At 48.2% G+C, this 20,461-nt stretch overlaps 1 protein-coding gene across 4 annotated transcripts in view; it reads left to right on the top strand.

Annotated features, from left to right (window-relative positions):
• Positions 1–299: 299 nt before the first annotated feature.
• CLUH (CLUH binding protein of NUMT mRNA) overlaps positions 300–20,461 on the top strand; it is a 380,789-nt gene continuing 360,627 nt past the window's right edge. The window contains exon 1 of one of the 4 annotated variants that reach the window (XM_078679315.1): positions 300–530. In XM_078679315.1, coding sequence (XP_078535441.1) covers positions 350–530 — 181 coding nt within the window. In that variant the 5' untranslated portion in view covers positions 300–349. Of the gene's footprint in view, positions 591–20,461 lie in introns of all 4 variants that reach the window. The other 3 variants (XM_078679314.1, XM_078679317.1, XM_078679316.1) reach the window with 3 other exon arrangements.

Here is a 20,461-nt window from a genome sequence, read left to right as displayed (position 1 = left end):
ACCATGCCAACAGCAACTTCCAACTTTGGTAGCCATCTTAGCGTCAGGCAAATATCATATGTTTATTAATACAACGTTTTAATTATGAAACCAATACTTTTCCAGAAAGTGACATAGGTTTTCGGGTTTGTACATAAAGCTGTTTTGTATAAGAATTTTTTGCACCTATGATTTCACGGGGCGCTGTAAGTCAACAACGAACATGTGAGGTGCACGGACCTTCAAACGCACCGATACGCTGACATGAGTTCCTGATATTTCGATGGCAGGCGTGCGTTTTGCGCATGCGCACTGCCGCGGCAATCCATGGTGTACTGTTGAGGTGACTGTGTCCGACAGTCTTTCTTTTATGTCTCTGCCCCTGGTGCTCTCCTGTCAGCGGCGGAGTGTGTCCCGGTCCGGCTCCCGTCCCCTGTCAGCGCCGGTCGAAGGTCGTGCGCCGGAGGTCAGCACGTGCAGCGTGTCCTTGCAGCAACGGTCCCGGACTCGGAGGTGCGCAGGCTGTCCCAGCAGTGGAGGAGACGGTGAAGGTTAGCGTTCTTGAACCATGCCCAGCTCCGTCGGGGAAGGCGAGCACTGCGAGGGCAGAGGTAGGGGCCGGCTTGGAAGGGAAAGGGAGAATTATCGTTTTGTGGGAAAGAGGGTGTAACAGAGCGGGGGGGACTGGCAGGGGGCAACAGAGACACGCACGTGGGGTAAACATAATGGCTGTGTGCGACGAGTCCATCTTACACAATCTTGTGCGTGCCAACTATGCCCTGTTCGGCCTCTAGAGACATACTGGTGAGTCTCTGGAGGTTCATTGGTGCCCTCTTGGGGGGTTCATTGATGCACTCTTGGGGGTTAATTGGTGCCCTCTTGGGGGGTTCATTGATGCACTCTTGGGGGTTAATTGGTGCCCTCTTTGGGGGTTCATTGTTGCACTCCTGGGGGTTCATTGATGCACTCCTGGCGGTTCATTGATGCACTCCTGGGGGTTCATTGATGCACTCCTGGGGGGTTTATTGATGCACTCCTGGGGGGGTTTATTGATGCACTCCTGGGGGGTTCATTGATGCACTCCTGGGGGTTCATTGATGCACTCCTGGGGGTTCATTGATGCACTCCTGGGGGTTCATTGATGCACTCCTGGGGGTTCATTGATGCACTCCTGGGGGTTCATTGGTGCACTCTTGGGGGTTTATTGGTGCACTCTTGGGGGTTTATTGGTGCACTCTTGGGGGTTTATTGGTGCACTCCTGGGGGTTCATTGGTGCACTCCTGGGGGTTCATTGATGCACTCCTGGGGGTTCATTGATGCACTCCTGGGGGTTCATTGATGCACTCCTGGGGGTTCATTGATGCACTCCTGGGGGTTCATTGATGCACTCTTGGGGGTTCATTGATGCATTCTCGGGGGTTCATTGATGCACTCCTGGGGGTTCATTGATGCACTCCTGAGGGTTTATTGGTGCACTCCTGGCTGTTCATTGATGCACTCCTGGGGGTTCATTGTTGCCCCTCTGGGGGTTAATTGATGCCCCTCTGGGGGTTCATTGATGCCCCTCTGGGGGTTAATTGATGCCCCTCTGGGGGTTCATTGATGCCCCTCTGGGGGTTAATTGATGCCCCTCTGGGGGTTCATTGATGCACCTCTGGGGGTTCATTGATGCACCTCTGGGGGTTCATTGATGCACCTCTGGGGGTTCATTGATGCCCCTCTGGGGGTTCATTGATGCCCCTCTGGGGGTTCATTGATGCACTCCTGCTGTTCATTGATGCACTCTTGGGGGTTCATTGATGCACTCCTGGGGGTTCATTGATGCCCTCCTGGGGTTTCATTGATGCCCTCCTGGGGGTTCATTGATGCACTCCTGGGGGTTCATTGACACTCCTGACTGTTCATTGATACACTCTTGGGGGTTCATTGATGCACTCCTGGGGGTTCATTGATGCACTCCTGGGGGTTCATTGATGCACTCTTGGGGGTTCATTGATGCACTCTTGGGGGTTCTTTGAGGCACTCTTGAGGTTTCTTTGAGGCAGTCTCTGTGAGTTCATTGAGGCATCGTCTTGGGGGTGGGGGCGTTAGGGCATCTCTGGGTGATGGGGGGGGGGGGGGTTCATTTCTTACATAATGGGGATATATTGGGCCAGTCCTTGGTGGAGCGTTGAGCTGGCCGCCTCGGTTGGTTCGAGCGTAGTACGTACTCTGGTAGAAGACATGTGGATGCTCAAACTATCCTCTACGGTGAGCTCGGGGGTGTTACAGTGCCATGGATTGTCCAGTTTATGCAGTTGATAGAACTTGGGAAGGTCAGGGATGAGCAGAGATTGTGGCCCTGTTCCAGGTGGGTCATTTCGTAATGCTGTATGTACATCTATTAGGTGGGGACGTAAACTCGTAAAGCTAACAAAGAGCCCACAGAGAACTAACAATTCTCCATCCTGTTACATCAGCCTGCAGTATTTTCAAACTGTTACGGTAGCAATAAGAATGCAACAGTCTCTGAAGAGTAGTTAGACTGTCTGTAGGTATGCGTTGGCGGTGATCTCTTGTGCCCTAGCTATAATGTTGATATGTATTGGGCTCTATTGGGTACAGTGTTGTGATAAGCTTTGGGCTCTTGCTGTACATTGGTGGCTAGTGCGGGTAAGAGTTTGTCTCTGAGGGTACCTGATTGGTGTTAGTCTTTGATGGTGTTCCTGGGAGTTTCTCTGTTGGTGTCTCTGGGAAATTGGTCTCGGAGGATGTGTCTCTGAGAGTTAGTCTCTGAGGAGTTAGTCTCTGAGGAGTTAGTCTCTGAGGAGTTAGTCTCTGAGGAGTTAGTCTCTGAGGAGTTAGTCTCTGAGGAGTTAGTCTCTGAGGAGTTAGTCTCTGAGGAGTTAGTCTCTGAGGAGTTAGTCTCTGAGGAGTTAGTCTCTGAGGAGTTAGTCTCTGAGGAGTTAGTCTCTGAGGAGTTAGTCTCTGAGGAGTCAGCCTCAGAGGAGTTAGTCTGGGAGGACGTGTCTGGGAGTCAGCCTCGGAGGACGTGTCTGGGAGTCGGTCTCGGAGGACGTGTCTGGGAGTCGGTCTCGGAGGACGTGTCTGGGAGTCGGTCTCGGAGGACGTGTCTGGGAGTCGGTCTCGGAGGACGTGTCTGGGAGTCGGTCTCGGAGGACGTGTCTGGGAGTCGGTCTCGGAGGACGCGTCTGGGAGTCGGTCTCGGAGGACGCGTCTGGGAGTCGGTCTCGGAGGACGCGTCTGGGAGTCGGTCTCGGAGGACGCGTCTGGGAGTCGGTCTCGGAGGACGCGTCTGGGAGTCGGTCTCGGAGGACGCGTCTGGGAGTCGGTCTCGGAGGACGCGTCTGGGAGTCGGTCTCGGAGGACGCGTCTGGGAGTCGGTCTCGGAGGACGCGTCTGGGAGTCGGTCTCGGAGGACGCGTCTGGGAGTCGGTCTCGGAGGACGCGTCTGGGAGTCGGTCTCGGAGGACGCGTCTGGGAGTTGGTCTCGGAGGACGCGTCTGGGAGTCGGTCTCGGAGGACGCGTCTGGGAGTCGGTCTCGGAGGACGCGTCTGGGAGTCGGTCTCGGAGGACGCGTCTGGGAGTCGGTCTCGGAGGACGCGTCTGGGAGTCGGTCTCGGAGGACGCGTCTGGGAGTCGGTCTCTGAGGACGCGTCTGGGAGTCGGTCTCTGAGGACGCGTCTGGGAGTCGGTCTCTGAGGCTGCGTCTGGGAGTCGGTCTCTGAGGCTGCGTCTGGGAGTCGGTCTCTGAGGCTGCGTCTGGGAGTCGGTCTCTGAGGCTGCGTCTGGGAGTCGGTCTCTGAGGCTGCGTCTGGGAGTCGGTCTCTGAGGCTGCGTCTGGGAGTCGGTCTCTGAGGCTGCGTCTGGGAGTCGGTCTCTGAGGCTGCGTCTGGGAGTCGGTCTCTGAGGCTGCGTCTGGGAGTCGGTCTCTGAGGCTGCGTCTGGGAGTCGGTCTCTGAGGCTGCGTCTGGGAGTCGGTCTCTGAGGCTGCGTCTGGGAGTCGGTCTCTGAGGATGCGTCTGGGAGTCGGTCTCTGTTGGTGTCTCTGGGAACTTTGTCTCTGTGAGTTTGTCTAGGAGTTAGTCTCCATGTTTGGGTTAGTCTTGAGGATGTTTGGTCTAGCATTTGGGATGATAATGATATTGAGGGCAGAACTGGTTTGTTTCTGGGTAGGCTGTCGGGTGTTGTTGCCTCTGAGCCGTCGTCTCTGAGTAGGATGTTGGGACATTCTTCTGTAGGAAGGATGTGGGTATGTCTGTCTCTGGCAAGGTGTCGGCAGTTGTTTGTGAGGGAGCTGTCATGGTTGTTGTCTCTAGGGATGACGCCTGAGAGCAGTAGTTTCTGGGGTCTCTGAGGGCATCTGATGGGTGTTAGTCTCTGATGGTGTTTCTGGGAGTTTCTCTGTTGGTGTCTCTGGGAAATTTGTCTCTGAGGAGTTAGTCTCTGAGGAGTTAGTCTCTGAGGAGTTAGTCTCTGAGGAGTTAGTCTCTGAGGAGTTAGTCTCTGAGGAGTTAGTCTCTGAGGAGTTAGTCTCTGAGGAGTTAGTCTCTGAGGAGTTAGTCTCTGAGGAGTCAGTCTTTGAGGACGTGTCTGGGAGTCAGTCTCTGAGGACGTGTCTGGGAGTCAGTCTCTGAGGACGTGTCTGGGAGTCAGTCTCTGAGGACGTGTCTGGGAGTCAGTCTCTGAGGACGTGTCTGGGAGTCAGTCTCTGAGGATTCCGTGTCTGGGAGTCAGTCTCTGAGGATTCCGTGTCTGGCAGTCAGTCTCTGAGGATTCCGTGTCTGGCAGTCAGTCTCTGAGGATTCCGTGTCTGGCAGTCAGTCTCTGAGGATTCCGTGTCTGGCAGTCAGTCTCTGAGGATTCCGTGTCTGGGAGTCAATCTCTGAGGATTCTGTGTCTGGGAGTCAATCTCTGAGGATTCTGTGTCTGGGAGTCAATCTCTGAGGATTCTGTGTCTGGGAGTCAATCTCTGAGGATTCTGTGTCTGGGAGTCAGTCTCTGAGGATTCCGTGTCTGGGAGTCAGTCTCTGAGGATTCCGTGTCTGGGAGTCAGTCTCTGAGGATTCCGTGTCTGGGAGTCAGTCTCTGAGGATTCCGTGTCTGGGAGTCAGTCTCTGCGGATTCCGTGTCTGGGAGTCAGTCTCTGCGGATTCCGTGTCTGGGAGTCAGTCTCTGAGGATGTGTCTGGGAGTTTGTCTCTGTTGGTGTCTCTGGGAACTTTGTCTCTGTGAGTTTCTCTAGGAGTTAGTCTCCAAGTTTGGGTTAGTCTTGAGGATGTTTGGTCTAGCATTTGGGATGAAAATGATATTGAGGGCAGAACTGGTTTGTTTCTGGGTAGGCTGTAGGGTGTTGTTGCCTCTGGGCCGTCGTCTCTGAGTAGGATGTTGGGTCATTCGTCTGTAGGAAGGATGTGGGAATGTCTGTCTCTGACAAGGTGTCAGCAGTTATCATGGTTGTTGTCTCTAGGGACGACGCCTGAGAGCAGTAGTCTCTTGGGTTGGGCCTCTCTGGCAAAGGTGCCAGTTGTCTCTGAGGACCTTGTTGGGTACTTTCATTTCTTGGGGTGGTGTCAGAGATGGGTGCCTCTGGGGATGGTGCTATGAGCATCCGTCTCAAGGGATGGTCCTGGGAGGAGTTTTTAGGCATGCATCGAAGGGGTGTACTGTAGTGAACCATTAAGGGAAACTCACTGGAGATAGGCTACTCTTTGAAGGTGCAGCAGATTGTAGTACCTTTCATGACGGCAGTGCAGGAATTGGAAAAGTTTACTGCTGGAATCCATAAATTAGGGGTCAAGGTATAGCGACAAAAGGAGGTCCAGTCACAAGGGAGCAGTCATGAAAAGCAGTCTGAGAGTTCACTTATACATTTTTTTTTAAATCACTGCCACAAAGAAATTTATAACAAGGAGAAACATTACAGTAAATCTGTTCTAGCTTCATTGGTGCAAGGGCTGCTTTTTAAAATATCTTCTGAGGTCAAGGTACCTGTTGCAGAGACCTTTGTGTGCCTAGTAAATCTCGGCAAATAATAATAATGGTTAGATAACTCTGGTTAATGCACTTGCTGGTGATATCTGTTTTGTCTAGTAACAGTTTGTGCTGATAAAATACCGTAGAGGGTTAATGTGTCTCATGCAAAGCACATCGTGTAACATGCAGATGACGTATTTTTATTTTATGTAGATAGGTAAGTGAGTTACTGCTTTTGGCACACAGATCCTTTTATTATTTGCAGTTCATAAATTGGAGTCCTTTTAATTCTAAGCCGGGAGGAAGGAGCAGACACCAGCAGGTTGACCGAGAGGAACACACCCTGATAAATGTGTGACTATAGGGGTTCCAGAGCCCTTGCTCCATGGGGCCCAGATGACCAAATATTGGGTTAACTAGGGGCTTAATATCTGAAAGGGTCGACAAAGATCAGCCCTACACTGATAAGTGATATGCACATGGGTGTTCGCCACACAGGAATCCCGTGTTTCTGTCCTGAAGAATGCCACAGACTCGTATGAGCCACTAGGCAGAAACATTTGATGGTGTGAGTGGTGATGGGGTACTAGTTTCCCATTTTCCCACATTAGTTTTAAATACCAAGTGGTATTCTTTGTAAATATAAAGGCAAGTTTAGCTTATCGCATTGTTTTTTAATTGTTCTATTTTACGGGTCTGTTCTTAGTTCGAAGTGCCTCCCTGACTTCCAGGTGTAGGCCTGCACTTCATCAAACCAGGTTTTTGAAGAGTGTGGGGAGTCCTATGATGAAGTATGACACCTGGTGGTGTGTGAGGACATCCTGTCACATTTTTTGTGTACGTCCAGAAATAGGCTGCTGTGAGGTGGAGCATTGATTGATATACAAAAATAAATTAAATCTCAGGCGGCTCTGCTGATAAACTAACAATTACACAACATAAATGTAAAAATGTTTTTGTTATTGTGGGGAATAGCTCAATAAATAAAGTAATCACAAAAAAGGTATACAACATGCGGCCGCTACTGATTTGTGTTGTGGTGTTGGCAAATTACATGGGAGACAAATTCAGCTTATTTCACTGAGGCCAGATGGATTCCCCATCTGGGTCCGTAATAACTGCCGGATATTATTATTAAAGGGGTTTGTAGAGCGCCTGGTGACGCCTCCCGGCGTGTCCCCGCGCTGTGGAGATCGAGTCAAGAGAAAGAAAGGGGAAGGGGAACTAAAGGGCGAACAAATGTGTTTTTAGCAGTTTTCTGAAAGAGCACTCATCATTAGCTAGTCTAATGTTGATGGGAAGGGTGTTCCATCTGTTGGCTGCTAGAGAACGGAAAGAGCGACCTCCCATTCTAGCTTTTTTTGTGCGCGGAGTCTTGAGCAAACCCATTCCCTTGGAACGAAGGGGTCTGTTGGGCTCGTAGGACATGGCTAAATCGGACAGATAGGATGGAGCTTTCTGAGAGATATTCCTATAGCACCAGAGAAGTGCCTTGAATAGGATTCTCTTCCTGATTGGCAACCAATGGAGGGTAGCCAAGGTGGGTTTAGAAGGTGCTCTTCTGGGCAGTCTTAGCACTAAACGTTCAGCTGAATATTGTAAGACCTGCAATCTTCTGATGTTCTTTTCGAGGTACCCAACAGAAGCACATTGCCGTAGTCTATACGGGAGGTTATAAGTGCCTGAGACATGGTACGCCTGGAATCTAGAGGGAGAAGATCCAGGGTACGATTGAGAGTTCTCATGACTCCAAAGCACTTTCCTACAGTTTTTTTAACATGGCTGTCGTACGAAAGTTTGTTATCAATCCATACGCCTAAGTTCTTCGCTTCCCGACTGGGAGTGGGTAGAGGCCCTAAACAGGGAGGCCACCAGTCTTTGGTCCAGTTGGTGTCCTTACCTCCTATTATGAGTACCTCAGTTTTTGTGCCATTTAGTTTGAGACAGTGATTAGTCATCCAATCTGCGAGATTGCTCATGCAGGATTTGAAGTTGTCAGCATCAGAGGTGGGAGCTAGGGACAAAGAGATCAACAGTTGAGTATCGTCGGCGTAAGAGACAAGCTCTACGCCGTACGATTGAACCACCTCTGCCAACGGCGCCATATAGAGGTTGAACAGGGTGGGACTCAACTGGTACCCTCTTCATTTTAGCACTGAGCGAGGGGCTCTTTTACTGCAGTCTTTAGATGGAGCTTGGGGGGTGGTCTCTGGATAGATCCAGTCTTTGTCCTGAAAACCAAGGTTATCGAGTATTTTTGAAAAATCCTACTGCAGAGTAGTATTTCTATGCTACATGTTAAAAGAACATTCCGCACGTGACGCTGTATCACTAACTTTAACAATTTCCCCACTTATTCCTCGTTCTTCAAGAAGAAAATAAAGAAAACTATAGGAACAAAATAAAGACAAAAAGAGAATAATTTAAATGGACGTTGAAGCCCCTTACCCAGTTACATAATACTTCAAATGTCTAGGTCTTGCTCTCATCCTTGCAAAGCAGCGTCGATCTGAGATGTTGACTTTGGTAATCTCACCACCATTACACACCTCCACTCCCATTCACATACATAGCCAGATTTGTTCCTCGGTACTACAGATCCTTTTTCCAAATCATACCATCAAACATCAGAACAACTGTGACCTTCACTGCTGCACTCTTACTGTAGCTGAAAAGTGCGGGTCTCTCTTTGTAACATGACCCTTTATTAACCCCTTCGATGCTCATGACGAGCTGAGCTCGTCATGAGTTACGTACGCTCATGACGAGCTGAGCTCGTCATGTAACGCGGGGTTTTAAAAAAACCCAGCGCACAGCGGGAAAACCGCTAGCGCGCATGCGGTTTAGCTCTTTCATGCGTCAGACGGACGGTGGGCACGCGTCGAATTCCTTAGCACCGCGGGGGAATTCTGGCTGCAGCGAAGCGGTTACTTTCTTACAAAATCACCAACCTACACATAGAGCAAACCTATTCTATAACTATTGTCCTTGTACTTTCCTCGCACATTCTGCCTCCGATCCAACACATTTGCTACTTTGTCTTCACTCACTGTCTTGCCTCTCATCCATTCCCTGCTCAAGCAAGAATATGTAACTGTACTTCTCTGTAGGTAAAATATGAAACACCCTTATGGGTGCGAAGCGTCATTCACACTGGCCAAAGCAAGTCTGTCTTGTTGACCATAGCTAACTGCAGCTGATCCTACAGTGGAAAATGTAGGTGCTGATCAAGACCATTACACTTTGTGTGATATGGTGAGGTCTTTACTTGCTTAATACCCTCAGCCTTCAGATATTCTTCCATTTCTAACAGCATTTAAGTGCCATTATCCAAAACTAGCAGCTAAGGATGCCCTACTCTATTGAAGAGATCCTGCATAAATTTGGTAGAGGTGGTGCTGGGGTTGTGACTTGTCTCTTGTTGCTAGTTCACACAGTGCAATTTCTCTCAAAACAATCAACTGCCTTATCTACACCAGAAATCCTCCAGGAATTGTGGTTTCATCACACGGATGCTGATTTCGATCTCATTGTAAGTTTCTTTGGTGTTTCCACAGGCACCATTAGCTAACATACTTGCATTTTTCACGTCAATCACAGGTAGTGTTTATAAAATGATTTTTCCTTCAGGACCAAGGTTCAGACACCCCAGGATATTGCGGCGTAGATTTGCCAATTTTGAGGCACTAAAATGGAAATTTTACGGCACCGCTGCCTCCTGGACCCGTGAGGCATGAGACCTCTCTTTATTAGGTGCCCTAGGGCGCAGGATCGTACTTGGTGGAGGTCCATTACCACAGCTAATGTAAGCACGTTAATTATTGCTATATGTGGATAAGTGGCATGGGTGTAAGCCCTTTCAAAATACAGCCCCCCCCTCAATGTGACTTACAGGTGCTGAGTATGCAGTATACACCCCAAATATAAGAGTGTTCCCACAATTCCTCTACGAGCAGCCCCCTTCCCCAGGCAGTGTGTATGTGTGTGTATATATGTGTATATATATGTATATATATGTATATATATATATATATATATATATATATATATATATATATATATATATATGTATATATATATATATATATATATATATGTATATATGTGTGTATATATCAACAAATCGCCCTGACGCATTGCAGGGGCACTCGACCACACTTCAGACCTCGCAGCCTTGTATCACCTCGTTGCAGCCTGTTTCTCTGTTGCAATAAGTCTTTTTAAAAGCAGACGCGTTTTGTGGTATTCCACGCCTCTTCTTCCTGGGCAGACATCAAGCATTGATGGTTCACCTTGTTAATTTTCCAACTTTATCCAAATCGCCTTCAGATGGCGGAGCATAGTGCAATGTTCGTTGAAGCATCTTGGGAGTTGTAGTCCCTCATGATGAGTTTAGTGTCATCCTCAGTAGGTTCAATGCCTTGAATTTTGATGCAAATTACAATGAACATCAGTGCCAGCTCATGCCTTGAACAAACAACCGGATGGTTCAGCTTGCTGAGTGTGCGCTTTCACGAGCTTTCGGGCACTTTGGTTGACAAATACTTATGCGCCATCCCTTTCGCGGGTAGCAGCACCGTCCTGGCAATTAAAAGGAGGCCGTGTTCGGGACTGGGTCCGGACTTAAATACGGCTCGGCAAACTGCGGCAAAAGTAGCACGCACAGATTTCTGGGGCCCACTGGGGGTGAAAAATGCTTTTACAATTATGATACGATGCAGGACCTACTATAGGTGTGATTTTGTTCTTGATGGGACTACTAAAGCCAGCATGCACCATGAACATCGAGCAAGGCCCACTAAGGGCAGTGCATGAAATTAACCAAATAAAGGTAACCAGAACTGCCTGCATGAGTCATTTTAATAAGCGACCTCTGATGAAAGGCGTCGGGTCTAGAAGATACAATCCAATGAACATCAGTGCCAGCTCATGCCTTGAACAAACAACCGGATGGTTCAGCTTGCCTAGTGTATGCTTTCACTAGCTTTGGGGCACTTTGGTTGATATATACTCACACTCACTCCCTCTGAGGGGTTCATTACTGTCAATCAATCAGGAGTTTGTTAAAGCGCAACTACTCACCCGTAAGGGTCTCAAGGCGCTAGGGGGGGTGGGGGGGGGGGCAGGTTCCATTCCATCAAGGAGGGGGTCTGTCGAAGAGCCAGGTTTTGAGGTTTCTTGCGAAGATGGGGAGCGATGTTGTCTGTCTGAGGTGGAGCGGAAGGGCGTTCCATGCTTTGGCCGCGAGGAAGGAGGAGGAGCGGCCTCCCGATCTGGTCTTTCAGGTGCGTGGGACCATGGCGTAGGAGAGCTGGGCTGATCGTAGGGTCCTTTGGGGTGCGTGGAATTTGAGCCGGCTGTTCAGGTATGCTGGTCCGGTGCCGTGGAGGGCCTTGTGTGCGTGGGTGAGCATCTTAAAGGTGATTCTCGCCTCGACGGGGAGCCAGTGGAGTGTGCGCAGGTGCTGGGAGATGTGGCAGTGTTTTGGCAGGTTGAGGACCAGTCTTGCGGCGGCGTTCTGGATGTTCTGTAGCTTGCGGATGAGGTTTTAGTTTATTCCGGCGTAGAGTGCGTTGCCGTAGTCGAGTCTGCTGGTGACCAGGGCGTGAGTGACTGTCTTTCGGTGTTCGAGGGGGATCCATTTGAAGGTCTTACGAAGGAGGCGGAGGGTGTAGAAGCAGGAAGATGAGACAGAGTTGATCTGGCGGTCCATTTTGAGCTCGGAGTCCAGGATGATTCCCAGGTTGCGTGCGTGGTGTGTGGGGGTTGGCGGGTTTTCGAGGGCGGTGGGCCACCAGGTGTCGCTCCAGGCGTCGGGGTTTGGGCCCATGATGAGTACTTCCATTTTGGTGGTGTTTAGTTGTAGGCAGCTGTTTTTCATCCATTTGGCGACGGCTTCCATGCCTTCTCGAAAGTTGCGTCTGGCGGTGTTGGGCTCGTTGGATAGGGAGAGGATGAGCTGGGTATCGTCTGCGTATGACACGATGTTGAGTCCGTAGGTTCTGACGATGGGGGCAAGTGGAGCCATGTAGACGTTGAAGAGCGTCGGGCTGAGGGAGGAGCCCTGGGGGACTCCGCAGGTGGTAGGTGTGGGGTCTGAGCTGAAAGGGGGGAGTCTGACCCGTTGCGTCCTGCCGGTGAGGAAGGAGCAGATCCAGTCGAGGGCCTTGTCCTGGATTCCTGCGTCGTAGAGTCTGCGTATTAGGGTGCGGTGGGAGACTGTGTCGAATGCTGCTGATAGGTCTAGGAGGATGAGGGCTACTGTTTCTCCTTTGTCCAGTAGGGTGCGGATGTCGTCTGTTGCGGCGAGGAGGGCGGTTTCCCTACTGTGGTTTTTTCTGAAGCCGGTTTGGGAGGAGTCGAGGATGTTGTGTTCTTCAATGAATGTGGCGAGTTGGCTGTTGATGGCTTTCTCAATGACTTTCGCTAGGAAAGGGAGCAGGGAGCAGGGAGATAGGTCTGTAGTTTTTGAGGTCGGTGGGGTCCGCTGAGGGTTTCTTTAGGAGGGGGTTGACCTCGGCGTGTTTCCAGTCGTCGGGGAACGAGGCGGTCGCCAGGGAGCGGTTGATGGTGTGGCGGAGCATGGGTGCGATGGTGTCGGCGGCTATGTTGAAGATGTGGTGGGGGCATGGGTCCGTGGGGGCCCCTGAGTGGATTGACTTCATTGTCTTCAGTGTGTCTTCGGTGGTGAGGGCTGTGCGTACACTTATTGTCATTAAATTTAAATACATAACTCTGAGTAAAAACTACATCAGTGCCAGCTCATGCCTTGAACAAACAACCGGATGGTTCAGCTTGCCTACTGTACGCTTTCACTAGCTTTGGGGCACTCTGGTTGATATATACTCACACTCACTCCCTCTGAGGGGTTCATTACTGTGCGTGCACTTATTGTCATTAAATTTGAATACATAACTCTCAGAGTAAAAACTACACAGGGTGTTATGCAGAGTTTAAATATAGTTAACTTTGTAATACTCCTATAACCCCGTCCCCTTTCCCAAAAGGCTTTATTTTTAGGACTTTAACAAATGGAGCACTATGTGGTGCCATGTAGTTCCCACATTTACAGGACCGCTAGAGCCACAGCGCACAGAGGCCATCATATGGTGGTAGCTCACGTTTGTGTTAAATAATGACACATGTATTAACTGCAGCTATGCCAGCCCTCCACTGATTGAGTTTGGTAGGCCAAGTTAGTAAAGAAACAAACGTTTTACAGTTAATGTACACACACAGTAACACGCACACACAAAAATTTATTCCGGCTACTCCATTGTCCCATCTCTTCACCACAAAACCTGTTGTATTGTTATGTGCAGTGTTCTCCTGGGATAATACCTCTAGCGCCACACACCTCTTCTTCTTTCCAAATGGCAATCCTCTGTCTCTCGACAAGTTACTGCACCAGCCTCTTCTTGCACATTCTCTGGAGACTGTACTTCATTCTGTTTAACTCTCATCTGGGTGAAGATAATGTTATTCGTATGGCTTCTCCCTTATTTCCCCTTCCCTCGACTCTTTCTTTCTATCACTGTTCCATGCCCTCACTGTGTGTCACCTCTGGTCTTCCCACAACACATGGATTGATACTTGACTAATAAGAGCTTTGGGTTGTGACGTGCGTTTATCCTGGACTGTCTGGGTTTATTTTCGCGAGTCTTCCCCATATTAAAAACATTGCTGCTACTTAGCTGGATCTTGTTCTTTCTGCACGCGGAGGCCCTTTCTGAACATAGGTTTCTGACGCGTTTTCGTATTTATCATGCCCTCCAAATAAACTCACTTGCCACATTTCATGGCAAGTACGTTATGAGCTCATGACAAGATACTGGTGCTCTGGAAGGCGTGAAGCATTGGGGAGGCAGCATCAATTGAAGAATAATTGACGCCTAGGTCTAGGCTTGCGACGGTTTCCCTTATACATAGAATCGCAACAGGTTGTGAAAGATGCAAGTCAGGATTTGAACATCGCCTGACTCGCTCTTGTCCTGAGTTTCTATAAAGAAAGAGCTGAGCAGACCTGTACAAATTTAATCGGTGAAAATGCACCACCACCCGCCCGCCTGTATGGTAACCTCACTACTTTCCACGGGGATGGGGGGGGGGAGTTTGGGTCTGGGTCTCGCGGTGGGGGGGCTCAGCCATGACCTTTCAGTACCTCCAGCCAGTCCGTACTGGGCGACAGCCCTGGGTATGATGCTGATGTACTCATTAAAACATGACTACCTTCCTAAGACATGACTACCTTCCTCTCCAGGCACCTAGGATGACCCTCATGTCCAAGAGCCAGGGAACCCCTCACTGGCCTTTCATTCCTGCGGTACCATCTCCGCCACCTGACCCTAGGTCATGCCAGCCTTCTGCGGAGGATGTCTGGTGCTACCTGGGTCATGGTAGCACCTTTTATAGCTCCTCACCGGATCGAATGTGGAATAAGACACTGTATGCCTAGCGCTGGCCTGGCAGTGCCCTTCCACACCCCCTAATCAGGAGGCGCTTCCTGCGTGATGGTAGCACCTTTTTATTTCTCCTCACCGGATCGAACGAGGAATAAGACCGTGTATGCCTAGCGCAGGCCTGGCAGTGCCTTTCTACACCCCCTGATCAGGAGGTACAGACACTAAACCTTGAAGCATCTCGCCCAGGGTTTGCCAGGGGGCACCCCCTGCACCTATGTGTGTCGGAGGTCCATGTGCATCCAATGCCTGTACCCCCTCTGCCACCATGTGGGTAAAATGCTTCAGAGAATGAAATGTCTTTCCTGTAAGACAACAGAGCAGTAGACCGTACCTAAGGGTAATAACTTCTCCAGGCAGGTGTGCGAAAGGAGCACGCAGACCTTCTCAGCTCATGGGCAAACAAGACTGCATCACTTAATGGCGGGAGTCTTAGGTTCTGAAATGGTGAAGAATGGTACATGTCACAGACACAGTGCAGCAGGAGGAAACAGATATTTTACAGCTACACATAGTGACGTGTGCAGCCAGTAAGAAGCCATACATCTTTACCTTTCTTCCTGGAGCCTTTTTTTTAGCAGACAAAAAAATAAATATTGCGGCCATCGCGCTAGTACGCCGATTTCACAGTTTTTTTTCGTGAATCACGAAATGCTGGAGGGTCTGAAGGTTGTGTATCGTTAAGGATTATTTTTTTGTTTAAGTAAAAATATTTCCCTCTATGGCATCTATATATGCCTCAAAGGCTTTTTCCACTGTTGGCAATTTAAGGGTGGAGTGTTTGGAATGCCTAGAAAAGGCGCTGTTGATGTCACACCCTCCATACTGGATCTTGGTTTAGTATGAGTGTTATTTTGTTAAATGTTGTTTTTCTCAAGTGTCGTCTAGTGGAATATCTCATGGAGACCTGCCAGTATTTCATTGAAGGGATTTTGCGCATCCAGTGACCTTCAGGGTTTGTTTTGTTGGTCTCATTTGGCTGATAAGCTACCCATTTTTTACTTAATTTACAAATAAGCCACTAACATAAAGTATCCACATGGGGTCTTTGTCAAATGGCAGTGATGCTCCTCACTAAGGTGACACTTTTTGCCTGGATTTGTGACCTGTGCTTGTTTTCCGCCCGGAGTTTGGTGGTTGATAGGAGAAAGTGCATTTCTCTGCCAAGTTTCTGGACTAGCTGGTCTGATGGTGTAGATTTCCATTTGAATGTGAGGAGTGAAGCAAAGTGTTGATAGGTTTCCCTGTTGGTTGTTGCAACAAGTGGTCTAGTCAGGAACTGGAGTACACATATTCAGGTCAACCCTTCGTACTTGTGCTGAGATAATCATTGCCACTAAGACCTTCTTTCTTTTGTTGTGTTATACAATGGAATGTTCACTCTGGGTATTTTGGATGAGTATTCCATAGTTGGAACAGTCAACAGGGATCACTTTGTCTTGTCCGTTATTTCCCTCAAATATACTTCTTTACACCTGGGCTTCATCCTGGACTCCTCTCTCTCGATGACCAGACAAGTCAACGCAGTCTCCTCATCGTGCTTTCACACCCTGCGCATGCTTCGCAAGATCTTCCGATGGTTCCCGACCGAGACCAGGAAGACGGTCACCCAGGCACTCGTCACCAGCCGACTGGACTACGGAAACGCCCTCTACCACGGAACCACAGCCAAGCTACAGAAAAGACTCCAGCGCATCCAGAACGCCTCCGCCCGACTCATCCTGGACGTCCCCCGACGCAGCCACTTCTCCGGCCACCTGAGAGACCTGCACTGGCTCCCCGTCAACAAGAGGATCACGTTCCGGCTCCTCACCCACGCACACAAGTCTCTCCACGACCTGGGCCCCAAGTACCTCAACGACCGCCTGACCTTCTACACGCCCACCCGCCAGCTACGGTCTACCAGCCTCGCCCTCGCCGCCGTACCACGCATCCGAAGAGCCACCGCCGGAGGAAGATCCTTCTCCTACCTGGCAGCCAAGACATGGAACTCCCTCCCCATCCACCTTCGTCTGACCCAGGACCATCTCGCCTTCAGGAGACAACTCAAGACCTGGCTGTTCGAGCAATAGCGGACCCCTTCCCCCAAGCGCCTTGAGACCCCTCCGGGTGAGTAGTGCGCTATACAAATGTTATGATTGATTGATTGATTGATTGATTACAAGTTCATGGCTTACTTACCATATTATTCGATGTTACACGTTTTGGCTATGATTTGATGCACCTGATCCAATTGAGATTCCGGACAGCACCCATAAGGCGCTTTCTACATTTCTGCATCGAGAGTAGTGGCTCAGAACAACAAGAATATAATTTCAAAGAATTCAACAGGTGGTACTGATGTGCTGTCGCAATTTATTTATATTTTTAACCAAATCGTACGTTTGCCGCCTAATATGACGCTTCAGCTCATTACGTCATGTTCTGCATGACATGTGCCACACAAGCCTCATGAGCCGCTGCATGCTTTGTTCTTCACGCTGGGGAAATTGTAAAAACACGTTGCAGGCTGCTACTGCATCGCACGAGCGCCAAACCGAATTCTGGCCATAAATCCCTCGCACTAAGAGGAACGTGAAAGAACGCTGCAGGCTGGTGCTATTAGTCATGCATCGCACAAGCGCCAAGCCAAAGCCTTGCCATAAATCTCTTTCACCTGTAACAGTGGTTGTTATTCCTCTCATAAGTACAAAAGTGATTCCATAACCACAGAATATTCTCTGCTTGACAATTGGCTCTACTATGAGCGTTTGGGGTTGGTCAAAGATGCAACTCTGAAATTAGCTGTCGCTGCTTGTTGATTGACTTTGCTGCAAGCTCATGAAAATAGTCCGTGCTTCAACTTTAATTTAACTCTTTACAGGCATAGTCTGTCATTTACTTTGGTATTTTCCTTATGATTGCTCAAAGTTCTTTGGGTTAGTCACTTTGCTGCCCATGTCCAGTCAGAAATAACAGTACTAGTCTAGTTATAGTTGGCATTACCAAATATGGAAAGCTCACTGTGAATTATGCAGAATGCCAATATTACAACAGCTTTTCTTGCAGATCGAGGTGTGCACAAGTTTAAATGGAAGCAATGGTTCAAAAACTTTGACAGTTATCAATTTGCTATTGGTGGAGCTAAATTTGACCCCATGAGGAAACTGGCGTTACTGTATAATTGTTTAAGTGCAGAAGGCCAGAGAATGTTTCGCCATTTGCCTCCCGCCATTCAGCCATCTGAAGTAGAGTAGGATGTATATTTAGAAGCCCTTAACAGACTTCACAACCACTTTAAGGTTGATACAAGCATAATAGTAGAACACCATGGATTTTTCAATCATCGGCAATTGCTACATGAATCAACTGACAAATTCCTAATTGCATTAAGAGTACTGGCTTTTACGTGTGTATTTGTTGGCAATTTGGACAAATATTTTAGAGACCAGATAGTAGTTGTTTGTCATACGAAAGTCATTCAAGAAAAGTATTATGCTGCTGCAATCCAAACTTACATGAAACTTTAGAAATTGCCAGAGGGATTGAAAGATCGGTGAATACAGTATTTTCAAAGTCTAATCTTAACTCTTGTGCTTCACAGGGCAACGAAAAATTGGGAAAACTCAAGCTCCTCATGTTTCAGATGTGATTCTGGTTTACATTTGGCAAATGCCAAAGGGTTCCTATCGTTTGGGAAACATGTTTGAAACGCAAAAAAGGTGGGCATTTTGCCACGGTGTGCAGGAATATGAATGACTCTGTTTATAATGTTAGTGTAGGTAATGTGGAGGTTGAAGTCACGTTGGATTCTGGCTCTCCCATCATCATCAGCATCATCATCATCACAGGCAAGTTGTATTGGAAGGAATGGGGTGCAGTTCAGTTATGTCCACCAGACATACATGCGTTTGGAGGGCATAATATTGATATGATGGGTTATTTTCTGGAAACAGTCATATATCAATATAGGTCACTGTCCACCTAACTTTATGTGACTAGGAAAGTGTATAATATCCTTATTTGGAGGGACCAGGAGCTTTTGAAATGATTTTGAGACTGGGGTACTGAAAGCCCCATATCATTAATCACCACCCCTCTTCTTTCTTTTGTGCCTCCGTTGTTGGATAATTTGTTGGGTATGCATAATCCTTTGTTTTCATAATCCTTTGTTTACATATCAGCTAGGACTGGTTAACCCCTTCCGTGTGTAAGGAATTTTTGCGCTGTGCGGGCGTTCCCATTAGTGGGTGGGGATTCGGACGGCCGGGGACCGTCCTGCCCACCTTGACGCGTGACGGATCCCGGCTGTCACGCGCATGGAAGAGGTTAAGGGATTTAAACACAACATTGTGTTAAATGAGAATGCTGTTCCTGTGGTGCTCAAGGTCAGGAATGATCCGTTGAATATTAGGATTCAACTGAAAGAGCACTTAAATAACTTGTGCTCAGAAAAAGTCATAGAGCCAGTCGGCTCCTTTCAACAGATTTCACCCATTGTTGTGGCAAAGAAGAAGAACGGGGAAGTGAGCCTGTGTGTTGACCGTAGATCTTTAAACAAAAATATTTTGGTGTACTGATCCCTCTCCCAAAGATTCAGGAAATGTTGGCTCAACTGGGGGGTGCCAAGGTATTCTCTATGCTAGACCCCAAGGCTTCTTTTACCCAATAGTTATGTGAGGAATCCAGATCCTTAACCGCTTTCAATACTCCATTCGGTGCTTTCAGATTCTTGTGATTGCCATTTGGACTGGCTTCAGCAGCATCTGTTTCTCAAAAACGGATTTTTCAGATATTTGGAGTAAGCAAGCTGGTAATGGCACATCAGGACGGCATTCTGGTGCTCACAAATAATGTGACGAGTCATTTGAGTGTGGTGAGGGATGTGTTTGGTACCGTGCAAGATCATTACTGTGAAAAAGGAAAAGTGCTTGCTGCATCATGGTACCAGAGGTGACATATTTGGGGCTTGTACTCTCAAGGGCCGGTATCAAGCCTAAGACGTATTTACTAAATGCCATCAGGGAAAGTCCACAGCCTTGGGGATAAGATGCAGCTGAGATCATTATTGGGAATGTGTGAATATTATTTCCAGTATAGTGACAGTTTTGTCCTACAAACATCACCCCTCATAAATTATTTGCAAAGGTGAAAAATATGTGTGGGGTGTAGGAGAAAGTGTGGTGTTGGGAAATTTGAAGAAATTGATTGTAGAAACACCAGCTCTTACTGCTTTCACAGATGATGTGCTTTCAATTGTGACAGTGGATTCTAGTGGTGTGGGTCTGGGAGCAGTCCTCACTTAGTTGGCGGATGGCAAGGAAAATATGCCAGCGTTCACTTCTAGATGTTTGTGTTCAGTGTAACGGAACTACAGCACCATTGAGAGGGAAGTACGAGAGATTCTTTTGAATTGGTTGATTGGGATTGAGTGTGGAGTTGACAATTCTGCGTAGTTGACAATTGGGATGCATTACAAGTCATAAGGTCAGGTCTACCTAGTTGTGAGAGGGGAAATGGAGATGGTGTTCTTCCGGCAGGTTTTGAGGGCACACACCACACTCGTGACAAGAGTATGGATGCAAATACTCATGTTATTCATTAACTGGTTGCCATTTCCTAACAAAGAATGGGCAAACTGGTAACACGCTGTCCCACACACTTGCAAGACTATGTTCTGAATTAATGTTTGTAAGATCCTATCTTATCAATGTTGTCAAATATTGTAGTGCAATTTGACAACTTGTGTTGTTGTGTAATTACAGGGCCTTGAATATGTTTTCACCATGTAACATTTGCAAGATTCTATCTTACCAATGTTGTCAAATATTGTAGTACTATTTCACAACTTTGTCATGTAACACAACACCTTTAGCTGTAGCTCTCCACTGTGAAGTATTTTAAACAATAGCTTGATTCCTATAGGAAATCTTTGGGTTGGATATTTTCGAGCTTTCTGATGAGGGTGGTGTGTGAAGTTTGTATTCTTGAGTGAATTTGCCTCTAAAACATCAGTATATGGTTTCTCTGAATTTAAACAGTGAGAAAGGTGGAGTATGTCTTGATT

This window comes from Lissotriton helveticus, chromosome 3_1 (genome assembly GCF_964261635.1).
Source record: "Lissotriton helveticus chromosome 3_1, aLisHel1.1, whole genome shotgun sequence".
NCBI lineage: Eukaryota > Metazoa > Chordata > Amphibia > Caudata > Salamandridae > Lissotriton > Lissotriton helveticus.
Note: the sequence above shows the minus strand (reverse complement) of the source record. Positions and strands in the feature narration are given on the sequence as shown.